Source organism: Mustela nivalis (assembly GCF_964662115.1).
Source record: "Mustela nivalis genome assembly, chromosome: X".
Taxonomy (NCBI): Eukaryota; Metazoa; Chordata; class Mammalia; order Carnivora; family Mustelidae; genus Mustela; species Mustela nivalis.
The window spans coordinates 45,614,788-45,636,176 of record NC_139040.1 but is presented as its reverse complement, the minus strand read 5'-3'; the positions used below and the strand labels follow the sequence as shown (position 1 = coordinate 45,636,176).

Below are 21,389 nucleotides of genomic sequence, written 5' to 3'. Positions count from 1 at the left end.
GCATGTATTACCATGCATCTTGGTCAATAAATGTTTGAAAATCACTGCTCTAGGATACACAGCCAGCTGGGCTGTAGGCTACGTGAATGTTCAATTTTACTATGTAATACCAAGTTGTTTTCTGAGGTGATTGTTTCAGTTTACACTTCCACCAGCCTTACTCATTTATCCACGTCTTTTTCGACACCTGCTATTATCAGACTTTTATTTTGTGCCAAGCTGGTGGGTGTGATATGGTATCTTGTTGTGGTTTTAATTTGCATTTCCTTGATCTGAGTGTGGCTCTTTCCATTCTTTACAGCCGATCTGAACAACATTAAATTCTCAGCTTACCGCACTGCCATGAAGCTACGCAGAGTCCAGAAAGCACTGCGTTGTAAGTTTCCCATTGCACATCTCCGTGCCCTTCACCCCACCCCCACTCTTCCTCATCTGTTTGGCTGTTTTCCAGTTTTATCCTGCCTCAGCCTCAGGGTGTTGACTGACTTGGTGGGAATTCTCCAAAGGCTGGGAGATGCTGGCTGTGGGTACCTGCTTTTTCCAGGCACCTTCCATTGTCCCCAGACCCCAGATTTGTTTCCAAAGTAATCCATGATGATCATCCTCCTTGTCCTTTCTGTGCCCAACATGGAGAGTCAAGCAACTGTTTTGTTACAGAAAGTATCCCAGCCCAAGCTTTGGAGCCATCTTGCCCTCTTGCAGTTACTGAACATGGCGGAGCTATTGAAGCAAGTGCCAGTCATTATGGGGAAACGTGGCTGTAAATAAAATGTGCTCTCTGGGCTTTCCTAGGGACACAATCCGTTCAATATTCCTAGCCCAGGCATGTCTGGCTAGGCTGATTCCAGGTTTGGGGGTAATGAGAGTCTTCCTGAGGTCTGTCACATTTACCCGGGCATACCTGAGCCTTCATAACTGGTATCTCAATCCTCAGAACAAGGTTCACAGACAAACCTATTTGCTAGTGAAATGTGTGTGAAGGCAGAGAAACTTAAAATGGGATTTGACCCCTTAGGAATTAATTTAGCAAAGGAGGTGAATTTCCTCACATCCTACCATCTTCTTGAAACTGATGTCAGGCTGGAGACTAGAACAAAGCCATGTGCTAGATTTAGGATATATTTTGATTATAAGAAATTGTATCCCAAAATTTTAAAGGAAAAAAAAACCTATATGTATACAAAAAATAAGGTTAAATACAATGAAGGGACAAAATATAACTATAACAATGAAAATTTTAAAAGATTTTAAAAATGTATTGATAAGATAAAATAGTTAAAAACATGAAAATAGGAAAGAGGAAAAATTTTAAAAATAGAATAAGAAAAATATAAAATTAAAAAAATTTAACTTTGAAAGACTAAAGGATCATGGGGAAAAAACCCATGAATTCTATTTGAAACTGATGTCAAAGAACATAGGGGTATATACACATTTTGGGTTAATTTAGGGGGCCTTTTGCTGCCATCCCCCTTTTTTGGATAAGGGTCTCGGTGAAGGGCAATCTTGGATCTACTTACAAATGGTGGGTCTGGAGATCGAGTCAAATTTGGTGATGCTGGTGTGTTAACTTCTTGATTAGACTTGGGGGTTCTGCTCTTGGCTAATCTTTCCCTGTTAATTTTCCTCCCCAGTGGACCTGGTAACTCTAACCACAGCCCTGGAGATTTTCAATGAGCATGATCTGCAGGCCAGTGAGCATGTCATGGACGTGGTAGAGGTCATTCACTGCCTCACAGCCTTATACGAACGGCTTGAGGAAGAAAGAGGCATCCTGGTCAACGTGCCACTCTGTGTGGATATGAGTCTCAACTGGCTCCTCAATGTTTTTGATAGGTAAGGGCTGCTATCCCTGGAAGCCTCCAAGATGGAATCCAATGGGACCATTGGAGGTGGGCATGGTGAGAAGGGGTTGTTCCCACAGTGGACTTGGACTTAGCTCAGTGTGGGACATGGTTGGCACAGAGCCCTACTGGGATCAGCTCTGTGAGGGAAATTAATGTCAAGAAATTAACTTGTTCTGTGTATTCGTGTTCTCAGTCTCTTCTCTTTAACCTAGTGGTCGCAGTGGGAAGATGCGGGCATTGTCTTTCAAGACTGGCATTGCATGCCTGTGTGGCACGGAAGTGAAGGAAAAGTTACAGTGTGAGTACACCTCCACAGTCTGGAGTGGAATGGGTCAGAGGGAGAGGTGTAGTGGCTGGAGGAAGGGCGGAAATAAGCACAAGGTAGGTCTTAGGACTCAGCAGAACATGACTCAGACTACATTATAATGGTGGTCCAGGCTATTGCAAAAAATGCATGACAGCTGATGGCTAAGATGGGTCTAAGGCCTGCTGTTACTTCCAGTGTCACTCCAAGGGGGTTGGCTTCATCTGATCCAATGTAATTAGTTGACCAAGTTCTGAGTGGGCATACTGGGGTATCCAAGAGCCTGACTTTCTGGTGCCCTTCCCCTGTGGCCTATCAGGCTTAGCCCTCTCCCAGTCTGAAGGTCAAGCCATGTCACACATTCTACTGGAGACTTCCCCTGTGATTTCATGGGTGGGCACACTAATCCCCATCAGGATTATTATTGGAGGTAAATAGTATATATGTCTGCAGTTTGTAACCTCTTTGGTTTCTAGTACTTTTCCTCTTCCCCTCCATCCCCCGTCTTCATTACAGCATTTTGTGCTTTTCTGTGCTAAGTGCGGTAAGCACAAGGTTCTATTAGACATGATCCTTGCCTCAAGTTGTTGACAGTCCAGAGGAGGCGATGGAAGTCCACAGAAAGCATTTTTGAAAGTGCTAATTAGAATAATCTGAATGGCAAAGGGTATGTGCTGTATCAGATCACAGAAGAGAGATGACAGGGGTCTGGGAAAGCTTTGTGGGGAAGGAGACAAAGCAAAGCAAGTTTGTAGCAATGACATTATTGATTTCTCCCAACATTCCTCTGAGAAAGACTGGACAGTGATTATTTCTCCTGGATTTACAAGCAAGGGAACTGCAGCAGAGAGAGGTTTCTAACTTACCAAAGGTCCTCCAAGCTAGTCAGTCATGGATCCAGAACTAAAACTCAGGCTATCTGCCTTCCACTTCAGAGTATTTTCTAAGCCATAGATCATGTATGAGACAGACAAGAACCTTTGAAGGAGCTTTTCTAAGGTTGGGATCGGGCGGGAGTAGTTCTCACAGGGCAGATATAGCCCATATTCCAATATAAATACCATAGTCTTTTCCACAAACACTTAGAGGTAATTCTTAATTTTTTTTTTAACTTTTTATTTTTTATAAACATATATTTTTATCCCCAGGGGTACAGGTCTGTGAATCACCAGGTTTACACACTTCACAGCACTCACCAAAGCACATACCCTCCCCAATGTCCATAATCCCACCCCCTTCTCCCAAACCCCCTCCCCCCAGCAACCCTCAGTTTGTTTTGTGAGATTAAGAGTCACTTATGGTTTGTCTCCCTCCCAATCCCATCTTGTTTCATTTATTCTTCTCCTACCCACTTAAGCCTCCATGTTGCATCACCACTTCCTCATATCAGGGAGATCATATGATAGTTCTCTTTCTCTGCTTGACTTATTTCGCTAAGCATGATACGCTCTAGTTCCATCCATGTTGTCGCAAATGGCAAGATTTCATTTCTTTTGATGGCTGCATAGTATTCCATTGTGTATATATACCACATCTTCTTTATCCATTCATCTGTGGATGGACATCTAGGTTCTTTCCATAGTTTGGCTATTGTGGACATTGCTGCTATAAACATTCGGGTGCATGTGCCCCTTTGGATCACTACATTTGTATCTTTAGGGTAAATACCCAATAGTGCAATTGCTGGGTCATAGGGCAGTTCTATTTTCAACATTCTGAGGAACCTCCATGCTGTTTTCCAGAGTGGCTGCACCAGCTTGCATTCCCACCAACAGTGTAGGAGGGTTCCCCTTTCTCCACATCCTCGCCAGCATCTGTCATTTCCTGACTTGTTGATTTTAGCCATTCTGACTGGTGTGAGGTGATATCTCATTGTGGTTTTGATTTGTATTTCCCTGATGCCGAGTGATATGGAGCACTTTTTCATGTGTCTGTTGGCCATCTGGATGTCTTCTTTGCAGAAATGTCTGTTCATGTCCTCTGCCCATTTCTTGATTGGATTATTTGTTCTTTGGGTGTTGAGTTTGCTAAGTTCTTTATAGATTCTGGACACTAGTCCTTTATCTGATATGTCGTTTGCAAATATCTTCTCCCATTCTGTCAGTTGTCTTTTGATTTTGTTAACTGTTTCCTTTGCTGTGCAAAAGCTTTTGATCTTGATGAAATCCCAATAGTTCATTTTTTCCCTTGCTTCCCTTGCCTTTTGCGTTGTTCCTAGGAAGATGTTGCTGCGGCTGAGGTCGAAGAGGTTGCTGCCTGTGTTCTCCTCAAGGATTTTGATGGATTCCTTTCGCACATTGAGGTCCTTCATCCATTTTGAGTCTATTTTTGTGTGTGGTGTAAGGAAATGGTCCAATTTCATTTTTCTACATGTGGCTGTCCAATTTTCCCAGCACCATTTATTGAAGAGGCTGTCTTTTTTCCATTGGACATTCTTTCCTGCTTTGTCGAAGATGAGTTGACCATAGATTTGAGGGTCTATTTCTGGGCTCTCTATTCTGTTCCATTGATCTATGTGTCTGTTTTTGTGCCAGTACCATGCTGTCTTGATGATGACAGCTTTGTAATAGAGCTTGAAGTCCGGAATTGTGATGCCACCAATGTTGGCTTTCTTTTTCAATATCCCTTTGGCTATTCGAGGTCTTTTCTGGTTCCATATAAATTTTAGCATTATTTGTTCCATTTCTTTGAAAAAGATGGATGGTATTTTGATAGGAATTGCATTAAATGTGTAGATTGCTTTAGGTAGCATAGACATTTTCACAATATTTATTCTTCCAATCCAGGAGCATGGAACATTTTTCCATTTCTTTGTGTCTTCCTCAATTTCTTTCATGAGTACTTTATAGTTTTCTGAGTATAGATTCTGTGTCTCTTTGGTTAGGTTTATTCCTAGGTATCTTATGGTTTTGGATGCAATTGTAAATGGGATTGACTCCTTAATATCTCTTTCTTCTGTCTTGCTGTTGTAGAGGTAATTCTTAGATGATCATCTCTTTGCGGATTATTCATGCCAGTGTTTCTTTCCATTTGTGTGGAGAATTGAGTGCTTACTGCAGTGTCAGACTCCATGAGCTACACGAACAGGAGAGGACTCATGTTCAGGCACCCTTAAGCCCCCCATCTTGCTTCTTGAGAATCTGTTTTCCCAGCAGTGTCATATCTGTGTCTGGCATAGGTCTCAAATGCACCCTGCACTCTGTCTACATCTCTCCCTATGTTTATGATTCTCTCTCTCTCTCTCTCTCTCTCTCTCTGCATCTGTCTCTCCTTTTCTCTCTGAACTCAGAGAATGCTCATTTTAGAACTCATAGTCTTCTAGGAGGTCAGGGAGGGACCTTTTTTTTCCTTTTTTTTTATTAATATATTTTTTAAATTTTTTATTTTTTATAAACATATATTTTTATCCCCAAGGGTACAGGTCTGTGAATCGCCAGGTTTACACACTTCACAGCACTCACCAAAGCACATACCAGGGAGGGACCTTTAACTATTCCAGTTTTGAAAGTCATTAGCTAAGTCAATGTGCTCTTTCCCTGTCTTTCTTTTCTGCTCCTTCTCCTTACACCATTCTCTGGCATTCATGCTTCGGGGTTGGCCATGACTTATGGTACGGCCAACAGACCTCTTCAGCCAAGTAGCCAACTCAGGCAGCCAGTGTGACCAGCGCCACCTCGGTGTCCTGCTCCATGAGGCCATTCAGGTGCCCCGTCAGCTGGGGGAAGTGGCAGCCTTTGGGGGCAGCAATGTGGAGCCCAGTGTCCGTAGTTGCTTCCGTTTTGTGAGTATGGAACTGGGGAGGGTTGATGAGAGAGAGGGTGGAAAGTAGGGAGGGAGAACTAAGAGCGAGGCTTCTGATATGAGATGAACTACTCAAATGTAAAGGAGTTTGTTCAGATGGAACAACAAAGCAGAGGGTTCTCTGGGCTTTTAAGGTCAGAGTCCTGCTTATGGGGGAGGGGGTTGCTAGCTCAACTAGGACAAGGCAGAAAGTGGATACCTCTGTAGAAAAGGCCATGGGCTAACCCAGGTCTTGCTGGTTCTCCTGCCCCTCTGTGAGCTGTCATTGTGGGGACAAGGGCCTCAATCATTGCCATTGGGTTTCTTGTTTCCCTAGAGCACTGGGAAGCCAGTCATTGAAGCTTCACAGTTCCTAGAGTGGGTCAACTTGGAGCCCCAATCCATGGTGTGGCTGGCTGTTCTGCATCGGGTCACCATTGCTGAGCAAGTGAAGCATCAGACCAAATGCTCTATCTGTAGGCAGTGCCCCATCAAGGGCTTCAGGTAGGGAAGGCAACACCTGTGGACTGATAATAATAAAGAGGCCATGTTACATATAGAATCATAGATTACGAAACAACATATTCCATAATTATATAATTACAGCTCATCCATGACACACCATTCTATATTGTTGTAATCCTTTCCACTGCAGAACGTTTGACATCTTAAAAAATCGGAAATGGTGAAATACTTCTTTTGTTTTCATCTGTCTTATGAAGTATTCCAGACCTACAAAAAGATGTTCAGAAAAGTAAAAGGGGGTGGGATGGGGAAACAGCACTGAGAGGGAAGTCATTTGTTCATTGTGCCTCAGGGAATGTTAAGTATGCTGGCAAATGGTTCACAGCGGACTCCCCAGAAAGCAAGATAAACAAACAGAAACCCAAAGCTGATTTGTAGTATTTGCTAATTTCCATGGCATAAATCCTCCCACTGTGGCTGATGTCCAGCTACCCACAAGAGGTTGAGAAGAGATGCATAGTTGTATATTAGGTTTTTTTTTTAAAGACTATTTATTTATTTGTCAGAGAGAGAGAGAGAGAGTGCGAGTACAAGGAGAGGGAGTGGGAGAGGGAGAAGCAGACTCCCTGCTGAGCAATGAGCCTGATGTGGGGCTCAATCCCAGCACCCTGGGATCATGATGTGAGCTGAAGGCAAATGTTTAACTGACTGAGCCACCCAGATGCCCCTGGTTGTATACTATTGACAGCATTTCCACATTGCAGGTATGCTAGTGTTAGACTGAACCTCAAGAGTGTAGATAATAGAAAAATAATCAGAAGAAAAATAATCAGGATGTGATGAGTTCTGAGTATTTGTGACCTCTGGGGTATTTGTTACACTGGGGTATGCACCCACCAACAAGCTGAAGAAAGAAAGTGTGATCACAATACCTTAAAAGTTTCCCTAGTTATATTCCCCTCCTCCTCCCACTACCCTGAATTTGGCTTTCATCATAAAATGCTCAAGTTTTCAACTTTTGAAAGCATGAAAGCATTCATTCTCTTTACAAGCTGCTTTTTATAAGCAAATGAGGCACTCAGGTGGTGTGTTACTTGCCCAAGTTCACACAGTTGGTGAGTGTAGATCCGGGACTAGATTTTGGATCCTCTGACTTCTTTAAGTCTAGGCGTTTCACCTTTCTGTACTACTTGGTCTGGGCAGTTCAGCCAGGCCTTGGACCTGGATCTGAAGGGCTAGTCAATATTCAGTAATAATAGGATTATTATTATATTTATTAATTTTTTTTTTTAGACAGAGAGAGAACATGAGCAGTGGTGGGGGACAGGCAGAGGGAGGGGGAGAAAGAGAATCCTTAAGCAGGCTATACGCCCAGAGTCAGCCTGACATGGGGCTCAATCTCACAATCTCAGGTCAGATCCTGACCTGAGCCAGAATCAAAAGTCGGACACTTAACTGACTGAGCCACCCAGGTACCCCGAGTTGTTATTATAAACAAGTTTTGGAAATAACTTAGCCAACTTTCCCAGGGCTGGTAGAATAAGATCCTTTGTCCTGGAAGTGTAACTTTTCCAACGTAGGTGATGATACCTGTGAGACGGGACCCTTCAGAGACTTCTTCTTTCAGAAAGCTATTTGAGGGGTGCCTGGGTGGCTCAGTTGGTTAAGAATCTGCTTTGGCTCAGGTCATGATCTCGGGGTCCCGGAATCGAGCCCCACATCAGGGTCCCTGCTCAGTGGAAAGCCTACTTCTCCCTCTCCCTCTGCCCCTCCCCCTGCTTATGCTGTCTCTCTCTCTCTTTCTCAAATAAATAAATATAATCTTTTTTTTTTAAAAAAAGCTATTTGATATCATGAGCTCTTTACCCCTGCCCACTGCCTCCTTTTTGAAAAAAGATGGTGAAGCAATGCTGTTTCCCACACTTCCTGGGACTCTGAGCATGTAGATTTCATGGAGGCTTATGGTCTTTAGAATACAGCTAGTCATCTAGAGAGGACGCAGCCACTGTTATGTGTGGGAGGTTGAACCCATTATGACTCCATGCCTTGCCTACTTCTAAAGTACGTGCATATATCTGGAAGTTAGAGAAATGGGGAGGTCACTAGGGTACGTTGAATTCTCTGTCATAACCACCTCTCGTCTCCCCAAGGTACCGGAGTCTGAAACAATTTAACGTGGACATCTGCCAGACATGCTTCTTGACAGGAAGGGCCAGCAAAGGCAACAAGCTTCACTACCCCATCATGGAGTATTACACCCCGGTACGGAGTCTCTTAGTGGAGCAGGAGGGGGAGGCAGCAATCAGGTTCTAGGTCCTTGATCCACTTGGCAGAGCATGGGCTAAATATATTCTGCTCTCCTTTGGGGAACATTCTCCCAACAGTCCTGGTGATTCACCAGTTTGGGGAATTCCTGGCTATAGTGTCCCAGGACACTCATGGCAATTTAAATAGCATTTACTATTTTTGTGCTGAGCAAAGTCTCGGGAAAAAATAGAGAGAGCAAGGCAGTTCCAGGCAACTGGCCTTCCTTCCATTGCTCCCCTGCCTAGCTAGCTTCCTGCATTATTCCCATTACCTGGTCTTTACCTGCTACTTTGTTGTTTCTTCCATCCCTGCTCATCAATTCCAAAGTTTGTGCTCAAATCAATTACTTAGTCTCTTGGAGGTTTAAAAAAAAAAAAAAGGAGTATATTCATTACCCGGGTCCCCAAATTCCACTTGGTTTTCATTGAAAACTGCACCCTTCATAGCCACCTGAGCCCAGGTTGGTCAGCATTTCAGACTCCACACACAGAATTTCTTCTCTGCTATGTTCCGGACCCATAGCTCCAAAGTTAGCTCCCTGAGTGGGCTCTACTCCCCAAACTCTTTTATCCCTTTCTGCCCCACAGATGCTCTCAAAGTCCCAATCTTTCAACGTGGTTTCCCATAATCCATCTCTCCACATCGTCATCTCTTTTCCAGAGTGTGTTATCACAGGAACGTGTGTGACCCAGTGGGAGCAGGGGGCTTTTCCTTTATTTTTATTTTATTATCATTTCAAAATAAACATACAGAGAAACCTAGCTTGAGATGGCAGACTGATAATCCTCTATCTCCTCCTCATCTTCTACACCCCCAGGAATTATATCAAGATATTTTAGAAATTAACAAGTTTATACTTACTGTAAAAGATTCAAATTCTGTAGAGGTGTATAAAGTCAAAAACGAAAGTCTCACCCCCACCTCTCCAGTCTAACTTCTCAGAGGCAACCAGTGTTCACAGTTTGGCAGTATATCCTTTTCGGCCTTTCTCTGGGAGTGGGGTGTAGTAGACCTGAGTAAGAGTAGATGACCCGTCATGTTCCCTGCTCTAGGGGGCCTCCCCACTTCCCCAGAATCCCAAAGCCATTGGGATGAGTCCCTCTGCCCTATATCCCCCTAGACCACATCCAGCGAGAACATGAGGGACTTTGCCACAACCTTAAAGAACAAATTCCGCTCAAAGCATTATTTCAGCAAACACCCTCAGCGAGGTTATTTGCCTGTGCAGTCGGTACTGGAGGCTGATTACAGTGAGACGTGAGTACCAGGGGCTGGGGGGGTGGTGGGCGACTGGGGGCCCTGCCGAGCTGGGATGGGTTGCCCTGTGTAGGGGCCAAGCCCCCTGGATGGGCTAGAGGGGTGTTCGAGGCAAACCCGACTAGCAACAGAGAAAGTCAACTTGGGCCTGACTAGGGAGCTGGCCCTAGAAATAGATTAGAATCCAGTCTCTATGTCCAGTTCCCATCAACTCTTACCCATCTGCCTAGTTCAGTGTTGGGAGTGGTGCTTAGAGAGGGTGGTGACAAGGAAACAGACAGCTCTGCTGCCCATTCCTTGGTCCTCTGAGTCCACGGCTTTCTTCTAGGCTGGCTTCTTCCCCGATGTTGCCACATGCTGACACACACTCCCGCATTGAGCATTTTGCCAGCAGGTACTGCCAGGTTTGGGGGAGGGAGATTTTAAAGAGTCTAAGGGGGAGGGGGTCTTCAGTGAGGGCAAAGAGAATGGAGTCAAGACCAGGGGGGTGTGCACGGTGGGATATGTGGCAGCCAGCGAGGCCCCACACTCAGAGGTGGTTGGGCAGCCCCTGAAGCTGATAATCCTGCTGTGGGATTTGAGTCCTTGAGATGAAAGCAGGCCCCACATCCTGCATTCCTTTCTGTTCCTGCCCTTCTTCTCAGGCTTGCTGAGATGGAAAGTCAGAATTGTTCCTTCTTTAATGACAGCCTGTCCCCAGATGACAGCATGTAAGTATTCACAGCTGCTTATTTGCCAGGAATAGTTCTCCTTGGGATCCCTCTTCTACTGTTTGGGAAGGATGTATCCTCAAGGGGAGGGACATGTGGTTGTTAGGGTCCTTGAGGCCCCAAGGAAGGAAGGCTGCTTTCTGGGCACAGTGTTTAGTAATAGAAGCCCTCTATCCACTGAGCTGCCATCTGCCCAGGTCCCTTCCTCTTGCAATAGCCTGTCCTTCCCTGCCTAACTCTGAAGGCAGAAGAATGTGCCCTCATCTAAAGTCGCAGAAATGAGCCATTATCTTCTGCTCAAAGCCCTGTCCAGTGCCACACCCCAGGGAGACACTGCGGACTGGATCGAAGTATGACCAGGGAGATTCCCTGGTGCTATAGCTCAGAGAAGGGACCCTTATCCCTAGAGAGGTCTCTGGCAAGCTTAGAGGGCTTAGGAGCTACTACCCAATGGCTCAAGCTGGCCCTGATGGGAACTTAGGCAGTGAGTACCCTTGGGGGGTGAGGAAGCTAAGGAAGAAGTGGTCAGGGAACAGCACAGATTGGGAGGTGACTGGCCCATTGCTTAGGTAGAACCCAGAAGCCCCAGTATCCTGAAAACACTCCCTCCTCTATCCTCAACCATGACCTCTGCCACCTTTAAACACTTTCATCCCTCTTAAACCTGAATATATAGACTTTCCCTCTCTCTGTGACTTAGAAGTGAATCTTCCAGCCTATGTCTCCTGGGGCCTGAGCTGGGAGCTGAGAACTCATGCCCTGAGATGTTTTTTTGGTTCACTGCCTAGCCACTTCCGTTTCTCTCCCCATACCCACACAGAGATGAGGACCAGTACCTGCTGCGGCACTCCAGCCCCATTACAGACCGGGAACCTGGCCTTGGACAGCAGGCCCCAGGCAGCATGGCCACAGAAAGCAAGGGGGAGCTAGAGAAGATCCTGGCGCACTTGGAGGATGAGAACCGGTGGGTGTGGTGATGGCACAGATCTGTGTGGGTTGGAGAGTCAAACAGTTTAATTTCGAGTCTGGACACTTCCACATCCTACCTGTGTGGCCTTGAACAAGCGACTTCCATTTGGTGATCCTCCATTTCCTCACCTACAGAATAAGAATGATGGTAATAGGGTCCCTAGGATCCTACCTCCTAGCATCATTTGTGAATTTCAAATGAACTCAGGCATATAAATGGGCTAGCCAGTACCTGGCTTATTGTAAAGGTTCAATAAATGCTAGCTATTCTAATCATTATTTGAATCCTTTCAACCCAACCCAAATATTTTCAAGTACCCAGTAGATGCAAGTAGAGAGTGCAAACACAGAGAATACAGAAGAGTGAATGCATGTCTGTGCCCTCGAGGAACTTTCAGTGTTTGAAATGGAAAGAGGTACTTATCACTCACTGAAAGTAATAAAACAAGAGAAGGGTGACATTGCATGGAGTATTTGAGGACTGCAAGGGGGAAGGTGAAGATTACAAGGATGACATTAATCTCCACAAAGTACAGGTGTTAGTAGGGCCCTGTGTCAAAGGGTCCAAGCCACTTTGGGGGCATTTGCTAGAACCCAAAGTATTGCTCAGACCAGTGCGTCTCAAACATTAACATGCATACAAGTCACTTAGGAAGCTGGGTAAAATGCAGATTTTGATTCACAGGTCTGGCATGGGGCCCAAGTTCTCCATTTTTAGCCAGCTCCCAAGGGATGCCCATGCTGCTGGAGTGACTATCTGGAGTGACAAGTCCTTAGAACAGGGCTGCTCTGCCTAGTGTTTGCTACCGGTTCAAGACAAAATAAATACAGACATAGAATGTCAGCTTCTAGAAACTTGTATAGCAACTCGACATTGCCATATCTTCCAGGCACCCAGTTAATGGACTTTTCATGGAATCAGGTATAGATCCGTTAGAGTGCTGTTGAACTTGTGTGGCAAGTTATGAATGACATGAGCTGTGTACTAGTCATAGCCATAGACATTTGGACCTCTTATTGGTCCACAGTGATTGAACAAACCCCCACCTACAGATAGTTTGAGAAACACTGCATTGGATCAGCAGTGGGTCGACCCAGGGAAGCACTGGGGAGAGAGCGATTCTGTTGCAAATCAAACACAATGTTCTGCAAAGTAGACCTTCTCTTCGGAATCTGTTTCTTGATGACTCAACAGGGGTGTTCAAAAGGGGGTCAAAGAGGAGGGTAAGTGGACAGAAGAGGCAAGATGGGTAATCTCTTGTTTGGCTTCCACTGGAATCTAAAAATCTAAAAATGGAGTAGGTGAGTCAGTGGCCCTAATGCCTCACTTATTTGCACACTATGTTTCTACACAATTTGAAGGTCGGAATTAATCCCCGAAGCAGCACATCAAAGCCCTGAGATATTTGTTAAATGAAATGTCAGTTCTCTCTGCTCTGAGGCCCAAGGATGGCAAAGGAAATGACGTGCATGCTGGAGAAGAATGGATGTGGCCATGCACAACTGAACACAGCTGGGGTGGGGGGGGGCTGGGTCAGCAAAGGGGCTGCTCAGCACTCAGTATAAAGGGACATCTTGGAGCTGGACAGTCAGTACTTTGTCAGGGCCCAAGGTCATGGCTCCTCTCTCCTTGGCAGAATTCTCCAGGGAGAGCTGAAGCGCTTGAAGTGGCAGCACGAGGAGGCTGCTGAGGCCCCCACCCTGGCTGAGGGCTCTGCAGAGGTAGCACAGGACCCCCGCAATGAGGAGCTGCTGGCTGAGGCCCGGATCCTCCGGCAGCACAAGAGCCGCCTGGAGACACGCATGCAGATCCTAGAGGATCACAATAAGCAACTGGAGTCCCAGCTGCAGCGCTTAAGGGAACTGCTCCTGCAGGTGAGCCTGGTGAGGTGGGGAGTAGGGACTAGAGCTGCCCATCCCCCCACCAATTCCAGAGACATGGGGAACTGGGGGTGGTGCCACAAGCAGAGGAACAGTTGGTTCCTCCTTGGCGGTGGCTATTGGATGACTTTCTGAAGAGAACTGGGCTGACGACTGACTGACTGATTGCCAATGATTAGGGAAGGCGGAGGAAGGAAGAGGCTGGTGTGCACTTTGCCAGGTCTGAGCGCTCAATTCCCCACAACCCGCTGGAATCTGGTATCAAGGGAACAAAGCCCAAATAATCATCCAAAACCTTGATTTCGCTGCTGTGATGTTTGCTGGAGAGGAGAAGGTTTGGACGTGCTGGGTGAGAGAAAGATGTTGGCCAGGAAGGGGGTTCTTTGTTCCTATTTGTTGCTTTCCTCTTGGAGAGCTCATATATGTGACCTAGTGTAGCTCTAGAGCCCTGGGTATGAATGTGGCTCAGCCAATCTGTGACTGCCAGTTGTTAGGAAATTTACTTGGCCTCACTTACCCCCAGTTCTCTCATCTGTAAAACGGGGATAACTTCCCAACTTCGTGGAATTGCAAATGAAAATGAGATAATGTATTTAAAGAATTTAGCATGATGCTAGGATTGTAGTGAATGCTTTGTAAATGTTACCTATTACAGATGACCCTTGAACAACACAGGTTTGGACTGTGTGGGTCCAGTTATATGCAGATTTTTAAAAGATTTTATTTATTTGAGAGAGAGAGAGAGCATGTACATACACACACACATGCGTGCCCGTGTGTGAGGGGGGAGGGGCAGGGACAGAGGGAGAAGCAGGCTCCCCACTGAGCAGGAGCCCAATGTGGGGATGTGGGGCTGGATCCCAGGACCTAAGGATCGTGACCTGAGCCAAAGGCAGATGCTTCACTGACTGAGCCACCCAGGTGCCCCTATATGTGGATTTTTTACTGTAGAGTACTATAAATGCATTTTCCCTTCCTTATGATTTTCTTTTTCTTTTTCTTTTTTTTTTAATAGAGGGAAAGAGAGGGAGAGGGGCAGACAGAGAGGGAGAGAGAGTCTTAAGAGGGAGCCCGACTTGGGGCCCGATCTTACAACCCCGAGATCATGACCTGAACCGAAACCAAGAGTCAGACACTCAACCATTTGAGCACCCGGACACCCTCTTATGATTTTCTTAATAACATTTTTTTTTCTCTAGCTGACTTTATTGTAAGAATCTAGCATATAATGCATACAAACTGTATGTTTGTTTAGTGTTTATGTTATCAGTAAGGCTTCTGGTCAACAGTAGGCTATTAGTAAAGTTTTGGGGGAGTCAAAATTATATGTGGATTTTTGACTGCACAGAGATGGAGGTCAGTACCCCTAACCCCTACATTTTTCAAGGGCCAACTGTATTATCACTATATGTGCCAAGTAATACCACCCCATGCCTCTCCCCTGGACCTTCCAAGGGATAGCCTCTAGATGAATTCCTGGAGGTCTTAACATATATTATATCATGAACTGAGGATCAGGTATGCAACTCTCTATTTTCAGCGAGAGCCAAGTTCTAACTAGTTTCCTTATAGCTGAGATGACAGCAAGAGACCTTTAGGTACAGCGTCATCCTTTTAAGAACTGGGAGCCTTTGACCTATGTTGTTGAAGGAAGAAGGTAACTGGTAACCAAATATTCCAAAAAGTTTCTTCAAAGGGGAAGCCACTGTTTGGGACACTACCAGAAACTTCTTCAAGTCCCAGGGCAAAGGAATGGGCATGAGGTCTTTAAAACCACTTCTAAGTTCAGGAGTCTGTTAAAGTAAGGTCAGAAAAGCAAAGCCACTCAAGTCATGCATTCCCTCTTGCTAGCCACCCACCGAATCAGATGGCAATGGCTCTGCAGGTTCGTCCCTAGCTTCCTCTCCACAGCAGTCAGAAAGCAGTCACCCCCAGGAGAAAGGACAGACCACTCCAGATACTGAGGCTGCAGGTAAGTTCCCGGGGCCCCGCCCATCCCCTTCCTCCATGGCTTCATCCTGCCCCAGATCTGCCCAAGGTCCTGCCAGGGCTGGGACTGGTTTCTCCTCATGGCTCTGAGCTTAGCATCACGGATCATGGGCTTACTGACCACTGCATTTGTTTGCTTATTACACGCATGTATACTGAGCACCTCCTATGTGCTAGGCGTTGTGCTGAGAAGACTCAAATGCTGTAGCGTTGTCCATCAGTGCGCAGCCTCCCACCTCAGCCCCTTGCCCTCAGCAGGAACTCTCTAGTTCTCTCCACAAATCTCTCTTTTCCAACTTAGATGATGTGGGGTCAAAGAGCCAAGATGTCAGCCTGTGCTTGGAGGACATCATGGAGAAGCTCCGCCATGCCTTCCCCAGCGTGCGAAGTTCTGACATGACTGCCAACACCCTGTTGGCCTCTTGAGGGAGCCAGATCCCCATCCTATAATCCATAGCCCTCTCCAGTTCTGGTCCAAGTCTTCCTTCAGCCTTCACCCAACCTTTCCAGCCCACCTTCCTCAGCCAGAGTTATCTGAGCTCTGGGTAGGAGCAGGGATCTGCTCGTATGTGAGGAGGATGCTTCAGGGCTGGGGGAGGGAGAGGCATGGTTCCTCCAACTCTAGAAATGTGCCCTTTAATCCTCAAGTTTGAGACCAATCCCTTACATATGTTTCTGTTGCATCCATGCAAGTGGCACTTGAAGGCCATTCAGATGGGGAGCAGAGAAGCTGTCTTGCAGAGCTAAGCAGTGCCCATTAGCCCCTTTCCCTTCTCCATAGCATTATGGACATAAGGAAGCCTCACGACCCCAGGGTTCCAGCATTATGAATCTCCAGGGGTTAGCCCTCCTCTCTTCCCAACTCAGGGAGGCAGAAGGGTATCCCCCAAGACACCTCCCCCCAAAAAAATGCCCCTGAAAATGTTCAGGCAGCATGTGACATATAACTTTACTCTGATGGCATCTTTCTGGCCATCCTGATGCTACCTAGATGTTGTTTCCCCTCCAAATATCTTCAGTTCTTTCTGCCTCAGGCGCTGACAGACGTTCCTTAAGGGTTGTGGGTGGGTGAAGAGTTCATTCAGATTCTTACTTACTGTACCTTTGGGAACATTAAAGACATACTTATGAGCTTAGTGTTTTCCCCAATCCTCCTCCTTCCTGAAGGCCTCAGCATCCTGAGACACCAGCTGAGTAGCTCTGGGAATCTAGCTGAAGCCACCCTTAGCTCTTCTGGGTCTGTCCTTAGAGCCCTGGAGTAGGGGCAGCAGCTTGCTGGGCAAGGGGGTCTTGCTCTCCTTGGGTGAGGAAGGGGAAGCCACTACTAGCCTGGAGGAGTGTGACTGCCCCACACCCTTACAGGCTGGGACCCTTCTTTCTTTCAGGTAGAATCAGCTGAGGCGGCTGATTGTCCCTGGCCAATAATAAGACAGATGCAAGTGGTGACCTGAAACAGGGGTCCCTTCCTAGGAGCCGCTGGCCACAAATCAGGAAGCTGGCCACTTTCCACCCAAACAATAGCAAGGCCTTCCTTTGCATAAAACTGGTCTTTCTAACTCTGGAAGCTGAACCCGATCCTCCAAGTAAACTAACTCTTCTTGGGCTACAGATACCATAATCCCTTTATCCAGAAACTCATTCAGAGTAGATAGCAGGGGATGGGGGTGGGTGGGGGAGTGGGCTTGGAAAATTTGCACAGAGTCGGAGCCCACTTAGGCAGCTTTCTACAAAAGGAGGTTATAACCCAGAGCCCTGCGATTTACTTAATTTGCCTAGGTTTATATACATACGTATCTATCCTGCAGATCTACTGTACATCAGTACCCCCTGGCCTCACTCACATTAAATTCTAAAGCTCTTAAAGGATTAATGTTCTGCCTTGCTCTTTGTTAGCCCCAGCCTCTGGCTGGACGGAGAGATGCATCCTGGCTGCTCCCCTAGGATGTCTCTCCAGTCATGTTTGGGGTGAGCTGTCCTCAAGACCAAAGCCACAGAAGCCTGTGGCCACAGTGGAATCTAACAGGAAGAGTCACTCTGTTCTCTTCACTCCTTCCAAATCTTGTTCCCTTGAGACCTGGGCCTTGGATGACTATTCCTGGGTTTCCCCTAAACAATGGTTCAGTTGCCTAGAGCATCTACTCATCCCATGCAGACAAGAAGGAACAGATGGGCTCTTGTTGGCCTTTGCAAGGCTACAACCCAGAGAACACCCTCCAGCCCCTACTAGTTCTTAAGTCTGGCTCAGGGTCTTAAAGAAAGCAGTGGCTGCCACCAAGGTCAGGAGGGTGTGAGATAGTTGGAGTGCTCTGTTATAATCAAGTAGTGGGCCAGTGGTTAGAACTATTAGGAAGTTAGATTTATCTGCTGCAGGGGAAGGGGGGCATCAGCTTGGGTCCAGAAGCCTAGGATTGCTTCATTTCTAGAATGGCCAGGGAGCACTAAGCCATAGGTCTGGGGTATCAGACCTAGTCAGACGTCTGCCTTAGTGCTCATGAAGACTCTGGATGGGAGGACTGAGTATCTGTATGTATGGTGAACAGGTAGTAGGCAGGCATCAGACACAGAGCATGGGCATCTGTCCAAGGCAGGGGTGGGGGAGGTTGGGGGTGGAAGGAGGTTATATTTGTAGGGGCCTAGTTTGTGGGCAAGAAAGGGATAGAAGAAATTTGCTATAGGCCAGAGAGCTCAGGGTCTTTGAGGCATATCCTGCCTAAGCCTTAGGAGGGCAGATGTTACAAAACAATCTTTTACCAGGGAAGTTCTAGAAAACCTTTTCCATAACCCCCACTCAGCCAAGAGATCTTGGGCTGCTGAGGGCCTGTGGCAACTGCAGTGGGCTAGGCATGGTAGGGAAGATGTAGATCTTGCTATGTAGGATTTGTGTTGTAGGTGAACTGAAGCAGCAGAGTAAGAGTTGAATTCTCACTAATGGGGCCGCTGATACTTTGTGTGTGGTCCTGTGTGTACCAGAGGTGAGTATGTCACTCAAGGGTCCAGTGACAGTCACTGCAGCATTGTGTGGGCCATTTGCCCATGGTGAGGTAAAGGGATCCTTGGGCGCCATGAATCCAAATGAGGGTGATATTTACTGAGGTGTGTTGCATGTTGTGAGGCATCTGTCATGTAGTTTGTCTCCTGGAGGTATTTTTTGTGATGTTGCATTAATTTAGGGCCTTGTGCAGGAGCAGGAGTAGAGGGAGTTTCCAGGGAGGCAGCCTAAAGAAAACCTCTGACTTGTGAGATCAGCATCAGTATGAAGGAATGGGAGTGTTTGGGGTGGTTGCCAAGTAGTATCAGGGAACAGTTAGGTTTGAGAGATGATTGACTCTCGACAGAATCTGACAGAGGCCAAAATGCCATTCTGAGGGGGCTCTGCTCCGAGAGCAGAGTAGGGTCATGTTGACTGGGAACTTGCCAGAAAAGGCTGACTGGCAGAATATCAAGCTGTCTGTTGTATGGTTCTCTGAGGAGGGCCCTACCAGGCAAGACACATGCCCTTTCCTCCAGGATGGCAAGGCTGAGATCAAGGTTCTCAAGTGCCCATTTCCTTCAAGGCCCAAACTTTGGAAATACATCCCTGTAGAGAAACCTGTTTTGAGTTTCTTGGGCTCCAGGAACTGGGCTGGCAGGCCATGGTAATGAGACACCCTGAGGTCAGGCAGAGACCCGTGCTGGGAGATTTTCCCCCCCAGATTCATTTTCAGGAATACCTGTGCTGCCCGAGGGGTGTGTTTGGGACCTGGGCTCCACATCCAGCTTCATGCCAGAACATTCCTTGAACATGCATTCTCAATGGCTGACTTGTGTCCTCTGACACCATTTCAAGCCAAGAATCCCATTAAAGTTCCCTTGACATGGGTGACAGCTAGTCAGGAAAGCAAGCTGCCTTAAGATAAACCATCCTGGGGGAGACACTGGGGGTCCTGCCCTAGGGTTGTGGAGACTTATGCTCAGCAGGGCAGCTCTATCTCTAGGCTTCTCTGCCAAAATCTGGCCCTGGGAACAAAGGAATACTTAAGATCCTTACTCTTTTAACACTACTGGCTGTGGGAGAGGGAAAGGTTCAAGGACAGGGCTCAGCTCCCAGCCTCCATCTCCTCCCACAGCTGCTGCATTTGGGGGGGGGGCTGCTGAATGTCCTTGCTGTCCCCAGGGCAGTATTGAGGCCAGAGAGGAGCCCTGCCCTGCTGCTTGCTGGCTGCAAGAACTGGTCATGGGAATGGAAGCAGGGAAAGGATCCAGGGGAGAGGGAGGTGGCAGGGGTGGCACACGAGTCTAGAAAAGTTTGGGACAAAGGGGCGGAGCTGGGAACAAACTGGTTAATTTTGATTGCCACTCACCGTGGTGCTTTTCCTTTCTCCCTGGAATTCTGCTTTGAAAAGAATAAATTTGTATTTGTTTACTTTGGTTCTTCTGGTTATACTCTGACTCTGGTATTCCACATCCTTCCCTTATTTGGGTGTGGGAAGGGAGGGTGGGCCAAGAAGCCACAGGGATACTACAAAACATAGGCTACCAGATGAGTTCAACACCTGCTGAATCAAAAAAGAAGAAGGAGAAAGAGAAGGAGAAAGGAAGGGAGGAAGGAATAAATGGAAAAAAGAAAAGAAAAGAAATGAAAGAAACCCACCTGCACTAGCCCCATCCACTATTGTTACCTGGATTGGTTGCCTCTCAAGGTCCCACACAAATTAGCCAGTTATCCCCTCCTGGAATGGAACTTAAATACCATTCTCATCAATCTGAGGGATTTTTCCCCAGCCTGAAGTAATATGAGAAAAATCAGGACAATGCAGTGAATTTCCACAGAGTTATATTTATTCAATTTAAAGGTCTTTTATTATGGGTATATATATATTTTTTGGAGTGTTAAAATGTCCTTGTAACTATGGCAATAAAACTATGAAAATAGTTTTTTTTTTTAAAGCTATTTTCTGGCAAAATAAAACCCTGTGAGTCCCTCTTCCCCACCACCAATTTTTTCTCACCAATCTATAACAGCTCTGTCCAATCAAAATATAATGAGAGCCATTGACTCAAATTTTCTAGCAGCTAAATTTAAAAAATAAACAGGTGAAACTAATTTTAGCATTTAACCCAGTATATCCAAAACATCATTTCAGTATAAAACAATTACTGAGATACTTTGTATTCCTTTTTTTTTTTTTTTTACTAAGTCTTAGAAATTGTCAAGCAGGCTGAAGAGATTCAGCTGGAAGAAAAAAAACAAAATAAAAAACAAAAGGGCCCCCATCGGTTCAAGATAGGGAACAAAACAAGAAACCCACATAGCTCCAGACAGTTTAGTACTCACAGAGACAGCAAAAGCAAGATCAGCAATGGTATCACTTCCCTGCCTCCCTCATCCCACAGGATGACACCTAAACAAAAGGGGCCCAAGGACATGTAGCGTGAATGGTGGGACATCCTACTGCTGAGTGGCCTATTCCACACTGCAGCTAAGCAGTTTTATGGCCTTTACCCTGTACCCTTTGCGGGTGGTGTGGCAGGCCGAAAGTTCTGTGCCTCATCCGAATGAGGGAGGCAGAGGAGAACCTCCCAGAAGCTTCCCTCAAGATAAGGAGGTGAGTAAGAAATGGTCTTGAAGTGACTTCTCATGAGAGGGCCTATCTTCCCGTGTCCTGGGAGGACTGCGGGGCATTCTGCCAAGGCCTGGGGCAGCCTGCAGTGGAGCCTTGCCTATGTGGCCTGTGTTACTAGTGCAAGGTTGGCAGGGCCTCAGCCCAGAGCGGGTACCCTACAGAAACCCAGTGTGTACTTTACCCTCACTGCACGTCTCAGTGCGAGCTAGCTAAATGTCAAGAGCTCGAAGTCCACTTGTGGCTGGTGGATACCATACTGGCCAGCGCAGGTCTGTAA

The 21,389-nt window shown here is 46.5% G+C and overlaps 1 protein-coding gene across 4 annotated transcripts in view; it reads left to right on the top strand.

The window, feature by feature from the left end:
• DRP2 (dystrophin related protein 2) overlaps positions 1–19,883 on the top strand; it is a 47,679-nt gene extending 27,796 nt beyond the window's left edge. For 3 of the 4 annotated variants that reach the window (XM_082718491.1, XM_082718492.1, XM_082718494.1), the window contains 14 exons: positions 302–376; positions 1,635–1,836; positions 2,060–2,145; positions 2,471–2,581; positions 5,775–5,932; positions 6,269–6,435; positions 8,547–8,658; positions 9,824–9,960; positions 10,289–10,354; positions 10,605–10,670; positions 11,491–11,634; positions 13,277–13,514; positions 15,372–15,492; positions 15,811–19,883. In XM_082718491.1, coding sequence (XP_082574617.1) covers positions 302–376; positions 1,635–1,836; positions 2,060–2,145; positions 2,471–2,581; positions 5,775–5,932; positions 6,269–6,435; positions 8,547–8,658; positions 9,824–9,960; positions 10,289–10,354; positions 10,605–10,670; positions 11,491–11,634; positions 13,277–13,514; positions 15,372–15,492; positions 15,811–15,935 — 1,808 coding nt within the window. In that variant the 3' untranslated portion in view covers positions 15,936–19,883. The remainder of the gene's footprint in view (positions 1–301; positions 377–1,634; positions 1,837–2,059; positions 2,146–2,470; positions 2,582–5,774; positions 5,933–6,268; positions 6,436–8,546; positions 8,659–9,823; positions 9,961–10,288; positions 10,355–10,604; positions 10,671–11,490; positions 11,635–13,276; positions 13,515–15,371; positions 15,493–15,810) is intronic. The other variant, XM_082718493.1, reaches the window with a different exon arrangement.
• Positions 19,884–21,389: the final 1,506 nt, after the last annotated feature.